The 16,652-nt window shown below is 48.3% G+C and overlaps 8 protein-coding genes across 8 annotated transcripts; 4 read left to right on the forward strand and 4 right to left on the reverse strand.

Moving 5' to 3' along the window:
* Positions 1 to 1,154: 1,154 nt before the first annotated feature.
* On the reverse strand, positions 1,155 to 1,559 carry EPUS_04142 (uncharacterized protein; the record flags this gene model as incomplete). The annotated part of the gene is made up of 2 exons (XM_007788136.1): positions 1,155 to 1,415; positions 1,479 to 1,559. The coding sequence occupies 2 exons, from the start codon at positions 1,557 to 1,559 to the stop codon at positions 1,155 to 1,157; spliced, it is 342 nt and encodes a 113-aa protein (XP_007786326.1).
* Positions 1,560 to 1,593: 34 nt separating this feature from the next.
* On the reverse strand, positions 1,594 to 2,400 carry EPUS_04143 (uncharacterized protein; the record flags this gene model as incomplete). Its single annotated transcript, XM_007788137.1, has 1 exon — positions 1,594 to 2,400. The coding sequence occupies one exon, from the start codon at positions 2,398 to 2,400 to the stop codon at positions 1,594 to 1,596; it is 807 nt and encodes a 268-aa protein (XP_007786327.1).
* Positions 2,401 to 3,180: 780 nt separating this feature from the next.
* On the forward strand, positions 3,181 to 6,850 carry EPUS_04144 (uncharacterized protein; the record flags this gene model as incomplete). The annotated part of the gene is made up of 2 exons (XM_007788138.1): positions 3,181 to 3,460; positions 5,421 to 6,850. The coding sequence occupies 2 exons, from the start codon at positions 3,181 to 3,183 to the stop codon at positions 6,848 to 6,850; spliced, it is 1,710 nt and encodes a 569-aa protein (XP_007786328.1).
* A 445-nt stretch (positions 6,851 to 7,295) lies between these two features.
* On the forward strand, positions 7,296 to 7,826 carry EPUS_04145 (uncharacterized protein; the record flags this gene model as incomplete). The annotated part of the gene is made up of 1 exon (XM_007788139.1): positions 7,296 to 7,826. One exon carries the CDS (start codon positions 7,296 to 7,298, stop codon positions 7,824 to 7,826), a length of 531 nt encoding a protein of 176 aa, XP_007786329.1.
* A 319-nt stretch (positions 7,827 to 8,145) lies between these two features.
* Positions 8,146 to 8,982, reverse strand: EPUS_04146 (uncharacterized protein; the record flags this gene model as incomplete). Its single annotated transcript, XM_007788140.1, has 1 exon — positions 8,146 to 8,982. The coding sequence occupies one exon, from the start codon at positions 8,980 to 8,982 to the stop codon at positions 8,146 to 8,148; it is 837 nt and encodes a 278-aa protein (XP_007786330.1).
* A 1,477-nt stretch (positions 8,983 to 10,459) lies between these two features.
* On the forward strand, positions 10,460 to 11,023 carry EPUS_04147 (uncharacterized protein; the record flags this gene model as incomplete). The annotated part of the gene is made up of 1 exon (XM_007788141.1): positions 10,460 to 11,023. The coding sequence occupies one exon, from the start codon at positions 10,460 to 10,462 to the stop codon at positions 11,021 to 11,023; it is 564 nt and encodes a 187-aa protein (XP_007786331.1).
* A 2,564-nt stretch (positions 11,024 to 13,587) lies between these two features.
* EPUS_04148 (uncharacterized protein) lies at positions 13,588 to 14,019 on the forward strand (the record flags this gene model as incomplete). Its single annotated transcript, XM_007788142.1, has 2 exons — positions 13,588 to 13,625; positions 13,710 to 14,019. 2 exons carry the CDS (start codon positions 13,588 to 13,590, stop codon positions 14,017 to 14,019), a joined length of 348 nt encoding a protein of 115 aa, XP_007786332.1.
* A 511-nt stretch (positions 14,020 to 14,530) lies between these two features.
* On the reverse strand, positions 14,531 to 15,933 carry EPUS_04149 (uncharacterized protein; the record flags this gene model as incomplete). Its single annotated transcript, XM_007788143.1, has 3 exons — positions 14,531 to 15,091; positions 15,140 to 15,843; positions 15,891 to 15,933. The coding sequence occupies 3 exons, from the start codon at positions 15,931 to 15,933 to the stop codon at positions 14,531 to 14,533; spliced, it is 1,308 nt and encodes a 435-aa protein (XP_007786333.1).
* Positions 15,934 to 16,652: the final 719 nt, after the last annotated feature.

Below are 16,652 nucleotides of genomic sequence, written 5' to 3' on the forward strand. Positions count from 1 at the left end.
ACTAACAGGGTATTCCTGTGATGAGCTGCCGCTCTGATGAGTTGCTGCCACAATAAGATGTTACCGTATCTAGCTGATATTGACATTCCAGTATTGATCAAGTTTTACATTCATCTTCTAGTCAGGCGGTTACTAAGCATTTTCTTGTCGGCTCAATTTCAGGTCAGCCTCCGCTCACCCCGCACCACTAAAAGCTCAGTCTTTGTTGTCCTTAGCTTACCCGTGTGCTCAGACTCCATCCAATTGCTGCTTAGGCTGCTCACCCTCAGCTTACCCGTCCTCGGTTCGTTTTTGGGTCCTACTATGATTGGAGTACAAGCAATGAACTTTGCTGGTGACAATGTGGAGTATTCCTAATTATCTGTTCGAGAATACAAAAGCCTTATCAAGTATAACAATTCAGTCATACATAGTCACAGCATCACGTGAGTAAAGTTGGATTCTGCTGCAGGTTGCAGGGTGATTTGTCCTAACTCATCAATCGTCCGCCATAGTTACTAGGGTCGACATCTTTGGGCGGGCCGGGGCTAAGTTCCATGAGATCATAGCACTAGCTTGTCGCAAACCACCTCTGCACAGGGCTCCATCTATGCTCAGGCTCGAGTGGGTGCATTTGGCCTCGTCAGAGCCTTGAAGATCTACTCTGTTCCTCCTTTCATACAAACAGCTGGAAAATAATGTAGAAGCTGTGGATCCCAAGCGCTATGACGGGTACATGAGAGGAGCCAGCCAAGGTTTGAGATCATAAGTGACCCGCGTGATGAGGTAGGACTCGATCGACTTTCTGGGAGGTCCCTCTGTGAAGAACATGTCTTGTAGCATCCCACAGGTAAGATGCTGGGGCTTTTTGGCCCTTTGGAACAGTTCTCATTCAAATCGCGAGATTTCTGACGCAAGAGATGCCGCGGTGTTGCTTCTGCTCGATGATGCATTTGTCCTGAATGCCTTGACGATGGCATTGGTCAAGGCCACCGCGTCCTCAAGGGTTAGATTAACTCATTCTCCTGCAAAAGGGCCGATCGAGTGCGCTGTATCCCCAATCAGCGTCACTCCTTTCCGGGTCGGCCATCGATAGCTTGGTCGTAACATGTAGAGGGATCTCTGAACGAATGTTTCGAGTTGGGCGTCTTGCACAAGGCTCAAAAGCTGGGATTCTAATGGTTGAAGTCATGCAAAATCTTTTGTTTCACCGCCTGGCTGACTACGGGAACACTAGCCTCTTCTACTACTTCTTCTTTCTCCTCCTCCTCCTCCTCCTCCTCCTCTTCCTCCTCCTCCTCCTCTGTCGCTGTTCCCCAGACAGAAACATCGATGCTGCCACCTCCCATCTTCTGACCCATGATGGCCCTGCCCTCAGAGAAGGCGAAGATGGACCCATGGTGATCAGCCGCTCTACCGTTGGACTCACCAGTTGGCTAGGTATCAACAGGTTGCACCATTTGATGCCGGAACAAATCGGATCTCCTGCGAAAGCCAACCTCGCGCTTGGCTCCAAGCGCCATCAGCTCCGACGACATGGTCAATACCGCCTTCGGTCCAAGTGCTCCTCCCCTGGCCATCTTGAAAGTGAAGTGTACGGGCAGGTCCTGTGACTTATTGCGGACGGTGGCCCAAGTGGACAATTTTGGCCGGTAGCGCATCCAACAGGATCGAACGAAGTTGTGCTCGGTCTACTTCGGGCTTGCCATTCTTTGTACCTGGCCTATCACAAGGCCGCCGGAAGTAGGTTGTGCGCCCTTTGTCCCATAATTCAAAGAACGAGCCGTCGTATTGGGCATAGTTCAGGAATTTCTCATAAAATTGAGCCTTCTTGAGAGCCCAAAGACCCGACTTCGGGGATGGAGACCCAAGGTGCCCCCGTACCGCAGGCGCGTGCGGGCGCGTGCGGACGCTAGTAGTGCTTTCTTTGGCCCCGAAGATGGTGACGGAGAGTCGTGGAATGGATGCTTGGAGCAGGGGACACGCCAGCATACATCCCGTTGGTCCAGCGCCTATAATGACAATTTCCCAGCATCTGTCGCCCATTGTTTGACGATGACCTTTCTCAATGTTGCAGGACATGCCGTTTGGACGCATCCTACGTTCAGGGTATGCTGTAAGGTTTATGCCTTCGTTCACAACCCTCCTTGCCTCCACTAATGTAGTCTCGACATCTGAATCGCTCGAGCTTTCTGATTCACCGCCTACGTAAGTTTCCAAGTTTCCTTTGAGCTGCGTCGGGTGTCGCGTTTTGGGCGTCGACCCTTCACCGGATGTTGGATTCGGGGACAAAGCTTCGAATTGTCGAATCGGCAGTGGTGATGTACCTAAAGGATCGAGAGTCGGAATTCCTTCGATATGTGACAGGGTGCCTACGACGCGACATGGTGGACAGGGGTTGGTGATTCTCGCCAAAGACATACTCTAGACAACATTTGTCATTATTTTCCGTCGTGTACAATTACCGTAATTAGCAAAAGTTCAACATTCCTTGGCATAAAAATAACTTTTCGCTGCGGTAGTAATGTTGGAAAAGGCAGCTTCTACCACTTTTAGCAAATAGACGGCTTTAACATCAGTCATACCTTGGTATTAAACTTTCCCTTAGCCATTATGTAGAAACTGTATAGTACACTGTCCGCCCCCTCGATCAGTGCGAGGCCCCCGCATACCGCCGCCATTCAGCCGTAATGGTTCCCCCCTTGTTCTTCGCAAGGCGCGAGGAACCCCTGATATCATGTGATATTACGGAGTACTCCGTATCCAATGGTCATACCTTGGCGCCAAGATGCCAAGGTAGGAGACCAGCCACCGCTGGGAAGAATTTGGTGTGGATGTAAGAGACCCATCGCTGCCCATAACAAATCATGAGATATATGCCATAACATCAAGGAGATTACCCAAGAAAACAATCTCTTACCTACTCAATATGCAAGAACCAAAATGCGAAGATCCAAACACAATTGATGAGATCACTGCAGGCGGCGACGTCATTCTGGTTGTTGGGCCCGAAAAGAAGAAGCTTCGTGTGCAGTCACTGTTTCTCAAGGCAGCCTCAAAACCCTTCTCTGTCTTGCTCGGACCAGACTGGAAGGAGGCCATGATATGCTCAGTCGAGATGGGCCAGTAGAGGTACAACTGCCTGACGACAATTCTACCGCAATAAAGCTTCTCTGTGCCAGCTTTCACCACCGGAACGAAATGGTGCCTCAAACTCTTGCCGCAATCGAGGTTCTAAGGACTTCTGTCGTGGCGGACAAGTATGATTGTCTTAATGCAGTGAAATTTGTTAGCGAATGTTGGCTTCGGCGTCGCGGACAGGAAGCTGGCGATCTGATGCTTCTCACTGCCGCAGCTTATTTGTTCCAGAACGCCCAGGCATTTAATGAAATCACCAAAGCATTGATACTCAACCACGGTGGTCCCTACCTTGCTCTCTCATGCAATGAGGTTGAGTCTGCTATGAACTGGAAAGTATTCTGTGAGTACCAAACAATCAATCTGAGCATTCAGAATATGTGACTGACTGGATAATGCACAGGTCTGCTAGAAGAACAAAGGAGCTTGGCAAGGCTAGAACTAGCAGAAATATTAGTAGAAGGAATATCCACCGGGGGGTGCCCCCATGGGTGTGGATGGTCAAGCAAATATGCATATGCCTATATGGAGTTACTAGAGCAACGAAAATTATGGCTAACGCGCTTGCTTTGCATCTCCCAGGCAATAGAGATAGCAGACAAGATGCCTGATCCGAGCCCTGAGGAGGGAAGTGCTCCATGCTCCTATGGATACAAGCATGCTGCGCCAGAATATAGGAACAGCCGTCGGTGCAGATTGGATAAATTGAACAGCAGTATTGGCCTTTGCCTGCATTGCGTCCGATCAGATAGCGCTAACTCATCTTATTGTCGGATTATGCATTAGCTTGAGGTGATAGAGAGCAACCTCTCTACTTCAAGCTACGGTCGATACGGTAGAGATGGAATTGTTAGTCCCAAACAACACTAAGAGACGCTTTGTCCTTATTGTGGCTGCCCTACCAATTGTCCCTTGTTTGCGAGTGCTTGAGAGCAGATCTGAGCCGTGCAGTCAGCCCGGAAGGCAGTCAGCTGTTGGGGCAAAGAGTCGTGTCCAAGGATAAACCATGTGTGGAGTCTGGAACGCCGGCCCTAGGAGGAAGGAAAGGCCACCACAGAGCTGGGAAGAGCTGTCAACTCAAGGGTAGAGAAGATGGGTATCATGGTGGCTGTCGGGACAAGGCCAACCAGGGTGTCCATCAAATCAAACGGAGTCAAATAAACCAAATCAAATGCTTGGCAAACAAACGCAAATCTCCACTCAAATCAAATCAAATGGGCATCTACAGATTTGCCAAATGAGTCAAATTGTATGTGTAGAAGACAATTAGGCCAATTCTGAGTCGAATTGGCCAGTAATTCGTGTAGAAATCAGTGTAATTGATAGAGCTATCTCTATGCTCAACGTTGGTGTTGAGCTAATTGCCTGTTTCGGTAGTATGTGTACGTTAGAATAAAATATTCAAATTGTTCTCCGCAAATGTTAAATCCTGATCCAAAGACTAGAGACAAACTTTGACCATAAATTACCATAAAATAAAGCGTTTCTACATATTCAGACATAGCTAGCTGTATTCAGCATCTCTTATTCTATCTTGTACATCATGAATAGTTCTATTCGATTATCGTTGAGCCCATTTTCAGAAGTTCCATCTAATCTTGAGTCCTTCGGACCAGGATCCTGTACGTCCGCAGAACAAACCCCCACTCCAACTCCTACAAATGGATTTTCAGCTATCCAAGCTCGTAATCTTCGAAAACGAACTCAAAGCTATGTTATTCTTGAACGACAATCAAAACGGCCACGAACTTCGCACATATGGCTTCATGGAAAAGAGGTGGTACTGGAAGGCGGATCTGATACACAGCGCTAGTGGGAATGTGATCTATGTCAAGAGCGATTTGTTGCTACTGCGACAACTAACGCAACAGATCATTTACGAAGAAAGCATAGTATCAGGATAAACAGTGAATCTCCTGCTTCATTGCCTCTATCTGTCATTAAATAACAACGTCGATTCGCAGAGACTTAGCAGCTTCAAAATCTGCCTGCGGTAGTTAATGCATCTATTCAAGATCGTCTAATCAGATGGGTCACAACTTCTTATGTCTCCTTTAATATGGTTACTAATGAGCAATTTCGAAGCCTATTTCTTTATTCTTCGAGTACTACGAACGAAATCCTGCCTTACCTACCTATTAGCAAGAGCACATTACGAAGTTGGATCGAAAAAGAGTTCAAAAAGGCCAAAAAGAAGATAAATGCTATGCTCCAGAAGAGTCGAGGAAAGATTCATATCTCTTTCGATATTTGGACCTCCCCTAACGGCTATGCACTGATCGGAATCGTCTCACACTTCGTAGATGATGATTACCAAGTTAGAACTATCTTACTTGGTATTCGTGAGATCTATGGAGACCACAGGGGCGAGAATATTGGTCAAACAGTCGTTGACGTTATTCGCGAATTCCAGGCCGAATCCGGACTCGGCGCGTTCGTTCTTGATAACGCTAGCAATAACGATACAGCAGTTCGCTACATCCTTAATGAACTCGAATTACACGATATACACGAAGAAGAGCGCTGTCGACTACGCTGTTTAGGTCATATCATCAATCTTGCTGCACAGGACTTCATATTTGGCCAAAATTCAGAGAAATGGCTACGAGAACATGCTGCTATTGAAGATAGCGAAGATATCGAAGATTTACAGCGCAGCTGGGTGTCTCAGGGCCTTATTGGCCATGTTCAAAACCTCATTTCGTTGATTCGAAGCAGCCCACAGCGCAGGCAGGCATTTCGCAAGATAACTGGCACAGATCCTGATCCAAACAAGCAGAATTTGATGCTTATTCAGAATAATACAACTCGATGGAACTCAACCTACCATATGCTTGTTCGCGTTCTAGAGCTCAAAAATCATATACAAGTGTACGTCAACAGTTGTCAAGCAAAACGTGATCTCAAGGGCAAAATAGCAGATGAAGCTATTTATAAGCTCCCTCAGCTCACAGAAGACGACTGGGCAATGCTTCAAGAGCTCTGTGACGCTCTACAGCCGTTTGACGAAGCTACAAACTTTCTACAGAGCAATAACAAAGGCGCCAAATACGGCTTTCTATGGGAGTGCCTCCCTGCAATCGAATGGCTCTTAACAACGCTCGAAACGCTCAAGGAGAATAAGAGCGTTAGGGATAGAGTTGGCCTGTCAGCAAATAACGCGTGGAACAAGATGAACAAATACTACGAGATAACTGATCTCTCTCCTTATTATGTCGCTGCTATCGTCCTCAACCCTGCTCACAAATGGAGATATTTCGACATACACTGGAAGCGAAACAAGCACTGGATCCCTGAGGCGAAGAGGAAGATGAAGGCGCTATGGAGCGTGTACAAGATACAGCATGAGCAGGTAGTTGAGGAGGAGCAATTACTGCCTTCTTCTGCTCAGTTATCTCCTCAAAAAGGCTCATTCAAGAGTTTTCTAGCCTCTGGCCAAGCAGCAAGCAACGAAAATGAGGCTACTGATGAATATAAGGCCTATTGTCAGCTACCTGCGCTGAAATCAACGCCTAAGGATCTCATCGCTTGGTGGAGAGAGCAAGAGGCCTCATTTCCTCTTTTGGCTACCCTTGCGTACACTATTCTTGCTATTCCTGCTATGAGCGCCGAATGCGAACGTGTATTTAGCTCTGCAAAGTTACTTATCACGCCAAATCGCAATCATTTGAGTCCAGATACTGTTGAAATGTCCGAATGCCTCCGAAATTGGTACAACAACAAGGTTATTTGAGAGATAGACGACGGTATGTAGCGTCAATGAGTTCTATTTGAGTGCTAATAGTTAGATAATAGCTATATCCTCCTCCTTAGCCCCTTCTCCTTCTCCCTCTCCTCGTCGTCGTCGTCGTCGAAGAAGCCGAAATAGGCTAGCTCCATAAAATTTGACCTATTTGACAAATGAGTCAAATCAAATCAAACGGAGCGTTTCAATTACGTAATCAAACCAAACGGAGGCCTGGATTTGGTTTATTTGATTTGATGGACACCCTGAGGCCAACAGATTTGCGAACCGAGAGTAATAAAGACATGCAGGTAAGAAGCATAGAGAGTACTCGGAATAGCGTAAGACGGAGTATTTGTGAATTATAATAAAGCCAATGCTGATTTTGGATTGACTGATTGCTCTAAATCGTGAGTCAGTAAATCCTATGATTTCCCTCTATTCCGCCACTAAAATGGATATAAAAGACAAAAGAAATAGAAAACCATCCTCACAGCCCATGGTCTCGAGATCATCGGGCAACGAACGTTTCACCGAACCGGCTGACGATACGACTGCCGCTGCCTCCTTACCGGCGTCCGCATCCACAGCACCAGGCACTAGAAAGCGCAAGGCAGCTGGAAAGAAACCTGGGGAGAAGAATGTGGCTAAGACAGCCAAGATGGAAAACGAGGATGAGGTAGTTGATGACGAGGACGAGGCAGCCGGTGGCAAGAAGAAGAAGAAGAGAAAGGCTGCTAGGGAGACCTCAACTACAGGTGACGCAGTGGCAGAGGATGAGGATGAGGATAAGTCTGGAGATAAAGTAAGATGGAGAAGGAAACCTGGAGGGCGGGATGCTGCCAGGAACTCTACATTAGGAGCTGGGATAGCTGAAAGCGGAGAGAGATCTGAGATGACGATCGAAATGCTATCGAGGTGGTCGTCATGCTTGTGGCAGGATACGGGAATCCATCGCTCATATTCCATACTTCATTGTTTGTGAACATTCAAGCAACCCCTTGCGTCTTGTCTTTATTTACTGAAGATGAGACAGGCTTTTGCCAAGATCCGGACACCGGCGTTTCTGGCCCGCTCAAGGTTTTACTACTATTCGTTGCTAGGAAAGAAGAGGAATGATAGTCACTCTGTCAATTACTAAGACAAGGGACTTATCCCAACTTCAGTCACTAATGAGACCGTATTCTCCACAATATACTTTTGACTCGAGAATATTCGACATCTATGCCAACAGTAGTAGTACAAGCTTCCACTCTCTCAACTTCTCTGCGACTAGCCCTTCTGCCACTACGCGACAGCCTTTCTTATATTTGAACCGAAGGTCTCATCCGTTTCCTCGAGCTGCCTTTCATCGGCGTCTCGTCGTCTCGCGCAGCACTCCTTTTTTCCCTCTGATCAAGCACGAGGCTCAGGACATCGAATCCGAATTGTGGAAACTCCAAGCACATCTGCCTGAACTCCTGCTCCGCTTCATGCCTGAGAACATGACTTCTGGTAGCCCAAAACGCGGCAACGGGTTTACGGATGGTGTCATCGGTGGACGGTGTGTTGCCATAGACATAACGAGCGTACGCGATCTCGCCGACCGCTGTTGAATTGATCCTGTGGATCTTGGAGTGAGCAAGGGTCTTGAGCTCTGGCATACCGAGCTTTTCAGCTAGGGTGTAGACGCGAGCGTGCTTCAGCAGCTGTGCGCCAGTATCGTCGACGGGCGGAACGGAGGGGTCGGCTTCAAGGCCATCGGGGTTCGATGCGACTCGTCGAGGGAAGTACTCTCCAGTGTATTGGTATTGAAGAAAACAGCCAACAGCGTCGAGAGATTCTTTAGGCAAGTCCAAGCGTCGCGTGCCTTCTGAGTGGTCCGCAAGCTTTTCTGCGAAGTACGGACTTTGCGTGACGAGAGCCTGATGCGCCGTCAGGAGTGTTGCCTCGTCCCCAGAGCCGACCATAAGCTCGACAATAGGTGATCGCAGGTACTCCAGAAAGACTGTCTGCGGGTTCGATCGTTCTGCGTCGTCTTCCCCAAAGGGGCCACCAATATCGCCATTCTCCCCATCTACTGCTTCTTCTTCTGCACCTGCCACGGCCATTTCGACATCCGGTTCTGCGCTTGCGGATATTTCGACCTCGGGTTCAGCCATGATGCGATGGATCTAGTGAGACGGGATATGGTTTACGAATCGGCGAATGACAACAGATCCTCAAAAGAATGACTATTTGGCAGAGGAAAGTGTTTGAATCCTCCTGCAGCAACAATTGGAGCTGTAAGAGAGCTCGGAATTGGAGAGGCTGGGCCGACCGCGGGTACTACTACTGGGGGAGGCATGACTATTGTTAGGCTGGTGCTAGTAACGGCTAGTCTTTGTGACTTTATCAAAGCGCTGTGAGTTGTTATTGAAAAGCTTGACTGAAGTACATCCATTCAAATGAGGTTAAAATGTACATATAATCCAATATAGGATTAGCTGTTCTGTACAATGGTCTTTCTCAAGTAAAGATACTAGCGCTGAATCAACAATACTCCAACACCCCAGTAGTAGTTAGCTGGAAGCTCAGGGGTTTGGCATGCTGGCTCCGCCACTTGAAACTCTCCACCTCCGCTACACCACAGTTATTATTGTCTAACTACTACGGAGTACCAACTACTCCATAGATACTCGACCTTACATCAAGATGTTGAACCTTACTAAGAGGTGATTATGGTGTTCAATATCCTCCATCAGACGCCCCGCTCATCTTCAGGCTCTTGTGCGCGCTGATAAAAAGTGTTCAGCTGACGGGTTAGCAATCATTGACGGTGGTTTTGTTCATTTCTTCTCTTGTTGCTGTTCACAAAATACGAGAACACTAGCAATATCTGGTTGGGGAGCTTTGATATTGACGTAATCTGACTTCGATTGTCTCACTTGCTAAGAGTCTCAAATGAACATGGGCACAATACGATCACAGAGTGTTGCTTGGTCATGAGATGCCACGCTTTACTAAGCACTTGTACCTAGTATTTGTGTCTTGTTGACGGTATCGCCGTTGTGGCTCCCACAAGCGGCTCGTCTTTTGCCGAGGAATCCAAATTTGCACCCGGACGCTGGTGCTATTCCAGGCGCATCGTGTTGGAGCAGCCATGGTCGCTGCTGGGTGCATTAGCACTTTTTTGCTGACGGTACTGCGCCGCCGCCTCCACAACGTTTAGCTCAACGGGTATAATCCTCTTCTCGTAACACAGCGCCTAAATACCAACCAACGTGTACATTACTGATTTTAGAGTGCTTTTTGACCTTCTACAGAGAAATCTGACAGGCCTATCCTAATCGAGGATTACTTCCCCAGAGAGTACCAAAATTGGCAACTCTCGGAATCATCACGACCCGGTCATAAGCCATACTGCATATACGACTAGAGAACGAACTGAGGCTGTCTACAACAAGATTTGTCATATGGCAACTGTGAATTGAGTATATAACGATCTATCCGTCTGCTCTACTCTCCTTCATTCAGCACAGCGAGCAAAGTATCTTCTCTCCACAGCATCATCTCCTTACAGCGTCATCTGTTCTTATCATTTCCATCTCTTGTTCCAACACTGTCCATACGTCTTCTCTCACAGTCCCTATCATCGCCATGAAATCCTTCATCACTCTCGCCGCCCTTTTTGGCATCCTGTCATTCACCTCCGCCTCCGCCATCGCAGAAGAACCCACCAGCACCCTAGTAGCCGCCCCTGAAGAAGCCCGCAGCATCAACAGCGCCGCCGCACCCATCATCTCCGTCCTCGTCGGCCCCAACCAACAACTGATCTTCGACCCACCCTACATCAACCACGTCGGCCAAGGCCAACGCATCCACTTCGACTTCCGCGCCATCAACCATACCTTCACCGAATCCAGCTTCGAGAAGCCATGCACCAAGATCCCGGGCGCCCAGTTCGACACCAACTTCGGCAACTTCAACCCGGATGATATTCCGAATTTCAAACCATTCGATATCACGCTGGAGAGTGACAAGCCGAGGTTCTTCTATTGCAAGCAGGCGAACAGGACGCCGAACTCGCATTGTGGGAAGGGCATGGTGTTTGCGATCAACGTGGATGCCTGGACTTTTGAGCAGTTCCAGAGGAACGCGGCTGTGGATGGGTTGCCAAAAATCAAGGGGAGGGCACCGGTCGTGGAAGAGGACGAGGAGTAAAAAGCTTTGCTCCAGTTTCCCACATTCATAATTGTGTTCAAGCTCTGGTTGGGCGTTTGAAGAGTCGGATTGACTAATTGCGCAGGCTAGGGAGTAAGCAAGGTGTTCTTGAAGTTTTTTGAGCCCTTCTAGTTTCTAGGATAATGATAAATAAGTTTTGGTTTCCTCAACCGCGAATCTCTTGCCCGCTGCGGTCACTGTAACCTTAGATCTTTTTCCACGCAACAACGGCATGCTCAAGATGATAGAGAACCGGTTTCCTTGCTCGGCGAAATTGCTGGTCGCTCTGAAAAGCTTTTCCGCCCTCCTTCAGGTTTCGCAATCCAGATAGAGATCCGTTGCTGACTGGAACCTTCATCCTCCTGCACGAAGAAGCCGGAGTTTCTCGTTCTTGTTGTTGCATATGAATGGATGCTGAGAATCTTGGCCGTTTCCGCTGCAGAGTTGTGATACGTGTATATTTTTCTACCGGTGTCTGCATTGAAGCATTGCATTGACCAGACATTTCACGCTCCTTCATCCTGCTATCCTCGATTACCGGTCGGCACTGTGCAAGTACCCTTTTTTGCCTAGGCCAGCCCATCTCCTTGAAATACACAATCACTGAAGGCATAAATTCCCTAGCTTGCTGCTCCTTCTTCCATTGCGGCTTTGTAGCCACCATAGACTCAATCACTACCTGCGCCGGCACAGTCACCAACCCAGATCCAAAAGGCTTCATCCTGCCGACACCTTGCTTCCTCATAGCCCACGCTAAATACGCGCCGACCAATACCGAGGTCGCCACAGCGACACTGAGCAAAGCTCGCCTTTTGCACGACTTCTGCTACGTCTCGTGCCGTTGGCAAGTAGTGAAGATCTCGCCGTTGTACCAGAACACTGCACAAAGGATAAAAAGAAATAAACCATCGCGTAAGGGATAGACAGACGGAGCATAATGATATTGGGTAGCTCGATCCATCTGTCTAGCAAACCATACGTTGGTCTCTGAGGCGCGGGTTCAGCATAGTACTACATCATGGTCTTGGCATTATTACTGTTACTCGACCAACATGGCAGGCCAGAGCAGCAAAGATGGCATGTTCCAAGCGAATGATGTCGCCGTTGACCAGCCCCGTACGCGCTACCCAACATGTACACAACAGCAAATGTAGTACGGTACAGCAAGCCATGATTATGCTCGTTAAAGCGATCAAGGTGGCGGTTACACAGCACACAGGGATTGTCAACGACCATACAAAGGCTGTTTCGCTCGAGTACGATCATTGAACATAACGCCTAGACGGGTACTATTCGAAAAGGGGGAGAGTTTACCAATTGCCGTTGTAAGTGACGAGTGGCAGAGTTCGCATTATCGGCCTCACTGCTGTCTCAATGGTTGATGACGTCTTTTTCGAGTCTGTGGAACTGAGGAACAGGGCTGGAGAGTGAAGATATGGCCATCCGAGAAGTAACGAAACAAGTGGATGAATTTGAGTTGAAGACTGATAGAAGGGCCATCCTCAGGTGTTGATTTCTCAGATATTTTGATGATACGGGAAGGAATGAATTTTTCCTGAAGCTCTCTGAAATGCGGTGGCCAAATACTATTCAGCTCCGAAGTATTCTTCTTGGGAGTCAGTATCAGCATTGAAAAGGGTCAAGGTGACTATGAGCCACAGCATGGAAAAGCGGGCAGGATAAGAGGTAGCCCAGGTAATGAGTCCGCGGAAAGCTGATGTCAAGATGCTGGCGAGGCTGCAAGCATATGATATTTTACTTCCCGCGTTGTGCATGCAGCTTGAATCAGGACACGCAGATATAGACCTACCTTGGCATTGCACATATTTGAAGCCTTGTTGTAGAATGTTGCCTTGAAGACGAAGGGGGAGCTGCTGTGGAAAGAGGTCGGATTACCTCACGCAAGACCTTCGTTACATCTAAGCTTCTGACGGCAGGGCAAGGAGCTTTGGATGTTAACAATACTGATACAGTAGAGGCTTGATGCATGTCAAGTGGCTCCATAGGAGTGAAAAGTGTTGGAAGGCCGTCCATCAAGCTTATAAGCCTTGGGTTCTTTCTTCGATAAGCGGTTTGAATACTACGGTAGGAGGCATATTAAATGTAACCCCCGCCCTAGTAACAGATTGTAACGCCAAGGTAGAACGCCGCAATCGCTCGATTAGGACTAGTTTATTATCTATCTTACATTGAGTGTGCATCTCATAAGCATCTATAAGTACCTGGCATCTTGCTAGCATTGTTTAGAATAGTTGTGGAATGAGATAGAATCAGTAGAGGAAGCTTAACGTGTTAAACACGGTGGATGACCCCTAGGGTGGTACATCATTCGTACAATGGCGGCAAGGCATTCTGTATGAAGGTCGTTATAGTACAGTAGTTAGCATCATAATCTGCCCGGGGACCTACGTCAGCTGTTCATATCTCTTCCCTCCCTCGGCCCTCGAAACCCTTCTCATTTTGTGACTATAGGCAAAATTATGATTCTAAACCTTATCATCTACACTTTCCTTAATATCTAGCGGGAAACAGCGTTGCGCGGACAGCGCTGTCTCTCCGCAACCATGTCCCGAGGACCAATGTACCTCAAAATGGCCGCCGTGTAGTGCTCCTTCTTCTCATCTACCTCTTTCCATCCTTCCATACATGTCTCACTACATTTTCAAGCCAGCTAACCTCCTCGCAGCGGTGTCATATGCTGCCTCGGCGGCCCTGCCCTAATGTACTACGTCACCCCTTCCGAAGGCGAGCTCTTCAACCGCTTCTCCCCCGACCTGCAAGCCTCGAATCTAGCCAACCGCGCGCGGCGACAACGAGACTATGAAGACTTTGTTGGCAAGTTGAAAGAGTACAGTAAAAGTGATAAGCCGATCTGGGAGGCGGCGGCCGAGGCGCAAAGGAAGGAGCGGGAGGAGCTCATCCGGAGGACGGGCATGGAGGAGGCAGAGAAAGAGAAGATGAGGGAAGAGCTTAGGAGAGAGGCGGTTGGTCGGTAGGGGTGAAAGCGCGGTGGTATGTGGCTGCTGGAGGAGGGTAAAGTGTTAGTGAGCTTGGGCTTCCAGCGCAATGGAAGGAGATGAGGATGACTACAGGCTTCATCGGCTTCAATCATAGGAGAAGTTCCTGTTGAATGAAAATGACGCATCATAGAAAGCGCAAACTTGTGCTTACCGGAGCATTGAATACCTACACAACGGGGTCCGAGGGCTGTCGTTTATTGCGAAGAATGCTCCTGCTCCGATATCTTGTACAATTATTTGATTCTGACAATGGCTGGCATTACAAAATGCTGAATCCGTACATTGTATGATACCTGCGCACCTCTTAGGAGACAATGCAGCTCGGGTAGCTATCTCGAAGTGGCATCCGAGGCAGGTCCATATTCCAGTGATCCCCAAGAACGCCTCAACCAAACAAAAGATCTGTGTGCACCATCCTCCCACGCAAGCTCACAAGGAACAATTGGGACATTTTCCGCCCGATAGTCAACCATAGAGCACTGTTCTTTTATGCCACCATCCACCATGCACCACCAATCACACCAATCAAGACCATTGTAGTCAGGAAACCAGCCCCAACCCGGTCGCCAGTGGTAACGTCGTCAGGATCCAAACCACCCGGGCTCTGATCGCCACCTGTGCCTGCAGAAGGATCTCCCACACTGATACCGCCTCTCTCTGCAGTGACCGGTCCGGGTACTTGATCCCATAAGTTCGCCTGGATCACCTCCATAGCAGACATCTGCTCACCCACACCAACACTACCATCGAAAGATCCTGTCGTCCACTGGAGTCCACATTGCTGACCATCGGATCCACCAGTACATGACTGCGCCGCCGCTCTGGCAGAGGTTTGCAGAAGTGGGAGCAAAAGTTCCCTTGTGAATGGTGCTCGTACCATAGTTGCCGCCATCCAGCGTGCGAGATAAGCTTTGAAGGAACGCTGATCGACGTTGCATTTTCCGTTGGGCTCACACGCTACCTCATACATGACATTATTAAGGAAAAAGACGCCCGCTCCGGTGATGATGCCGCGAAGGCGTTCCTCCCAGATAGCCTCACCGTTTGTCTGTAGATGAGTTAGCATGTGCAAGAGATGGTAGTAGAAAGCGCTTACAAAGTTGTACATGTTAGCAGCACCCAGCATGAATACTCCAGTATTATAAGACCATTGAATGTGATTTAGCTGGCTGCAATTCAGAGTATCATCTGTTCCATCGAAGAATTGATATGTGGGACTCAGCAAACCAACAGCACTGACCCAGTCGTACATCCTGTTCGCCCACTCGGCATAAGTCGTGTTGCCGGTGTACACTGCTAACCGGGCAGCCATATTAAAAAAGCAGCCATTTGAGATGGTGTTCTTATAAGTGTAGCCGTTGTTGAAAGCGAAAATCTGCCACTTCAAACCACCATTGCAAGTGGTGTTGTCCCATCGAATGGCTTGTGAGTTGAAGACTGCCTGAGCAAGGGCGAGCCACTGTGGCTCGTCTGGAGGCGGGTTTGGATACCGATTCTCCGCTGCTGAGAGTGCCGCCATGCCCCAAAATGCTTGGTCATCGTTCCCTTCGGTCTTGGTTTGATTCGGGGGCATATAATCGTTGTTGGGTCCAACCTGAAAAAGAAGTGCCTGAGTCGTGATAGCATTGTATGTATCATCCCCAGTAAAGTACCAATAATCCACCAATGCGGCAAACATCGCACCTGCTTCCCACCAATAGTATGGCTGAGGTAAGTTTCCTGGAACATCACCCGGTCTATCGCCAGTATAATATTGTACCATGCCTTGTGCTGCAGTCTTTGCTGCGGCCTTGATGGAGTCTGTAAATGGTTTAACATCTCACTTGAATTGTGAATAACGAACATACCTGTACTGCTTAGGTCTAAGTCTATCGCAGACACGACCTGCATCCCCAACAATGACAGAGCTCCTGCTCGTCTTGAGAACATACGCATAGTGGCTGTGGGTAGAAAATGCAGGAGATGGCGCTGGTAACCGGGAGTTACGCTTCAGCGTATATCTACCGTTCCACGTTTGTTCCGCTCAGCAGCTGCAGAGCTTAGGCGCGGTATCTGTAGTGTGTTCCCTTAATTGACTGGATTGAAGGGCGTGTGGATTACGATTGTTCTGGGAATGGTTGGGTCAAAGCGAGCGACGGTAGCAATGAGCGACAACCCCGTGCTTGGAGCTAATGAGGCTGTGGATAGTTGGCAATGATGGGCTTTCCAAAGAGTGTGTTTGGTGTAGACGTGAAATTGTAGAGATTGGCTTGAATGATGGATGTTCTTGGAGGGTCAGCAGTACGGACCTTGATTGCGTGGCCACTGGCGTTCGCAGGGGCAAATGAACGCTGCAATAGCCTTGGGAATCGCCGCCAGTAAACAATCTTGGAAGCTGGGCATTACAAAATCAACCATAGACGTAAGTAGCATCAACACAATTGTAGGCGTCCTGCATTGGCATTACAATTAATTTAAGACGGGTTACGACTTCAGATGTTGACCTCATCTCTGAACATTCTTCAAGCTGGTCGCTATCTCTTTCCCTAGGATATGATTGCAATGCTAGATACCAAAACAGTACGTGTTGAAATTAAGGTCAACGCTGCCCGCAATTGTAAATTAGTACA

Source organism: Endocarpon pusillum (assembly GCF_000464535.1).
Source record: "Endocarpon pusillum Z07020 unplaced genomic scaffold C713005, whole genome shotgun sequence".
In the NCBI taxonomy this organism is placed as follows: Eukaryota; Fungi; Ascomycota; class Eurotiomycetes; order Verrucariales; family Verrucariaceae; genus Endocarpon; species Endocarpon pusillum.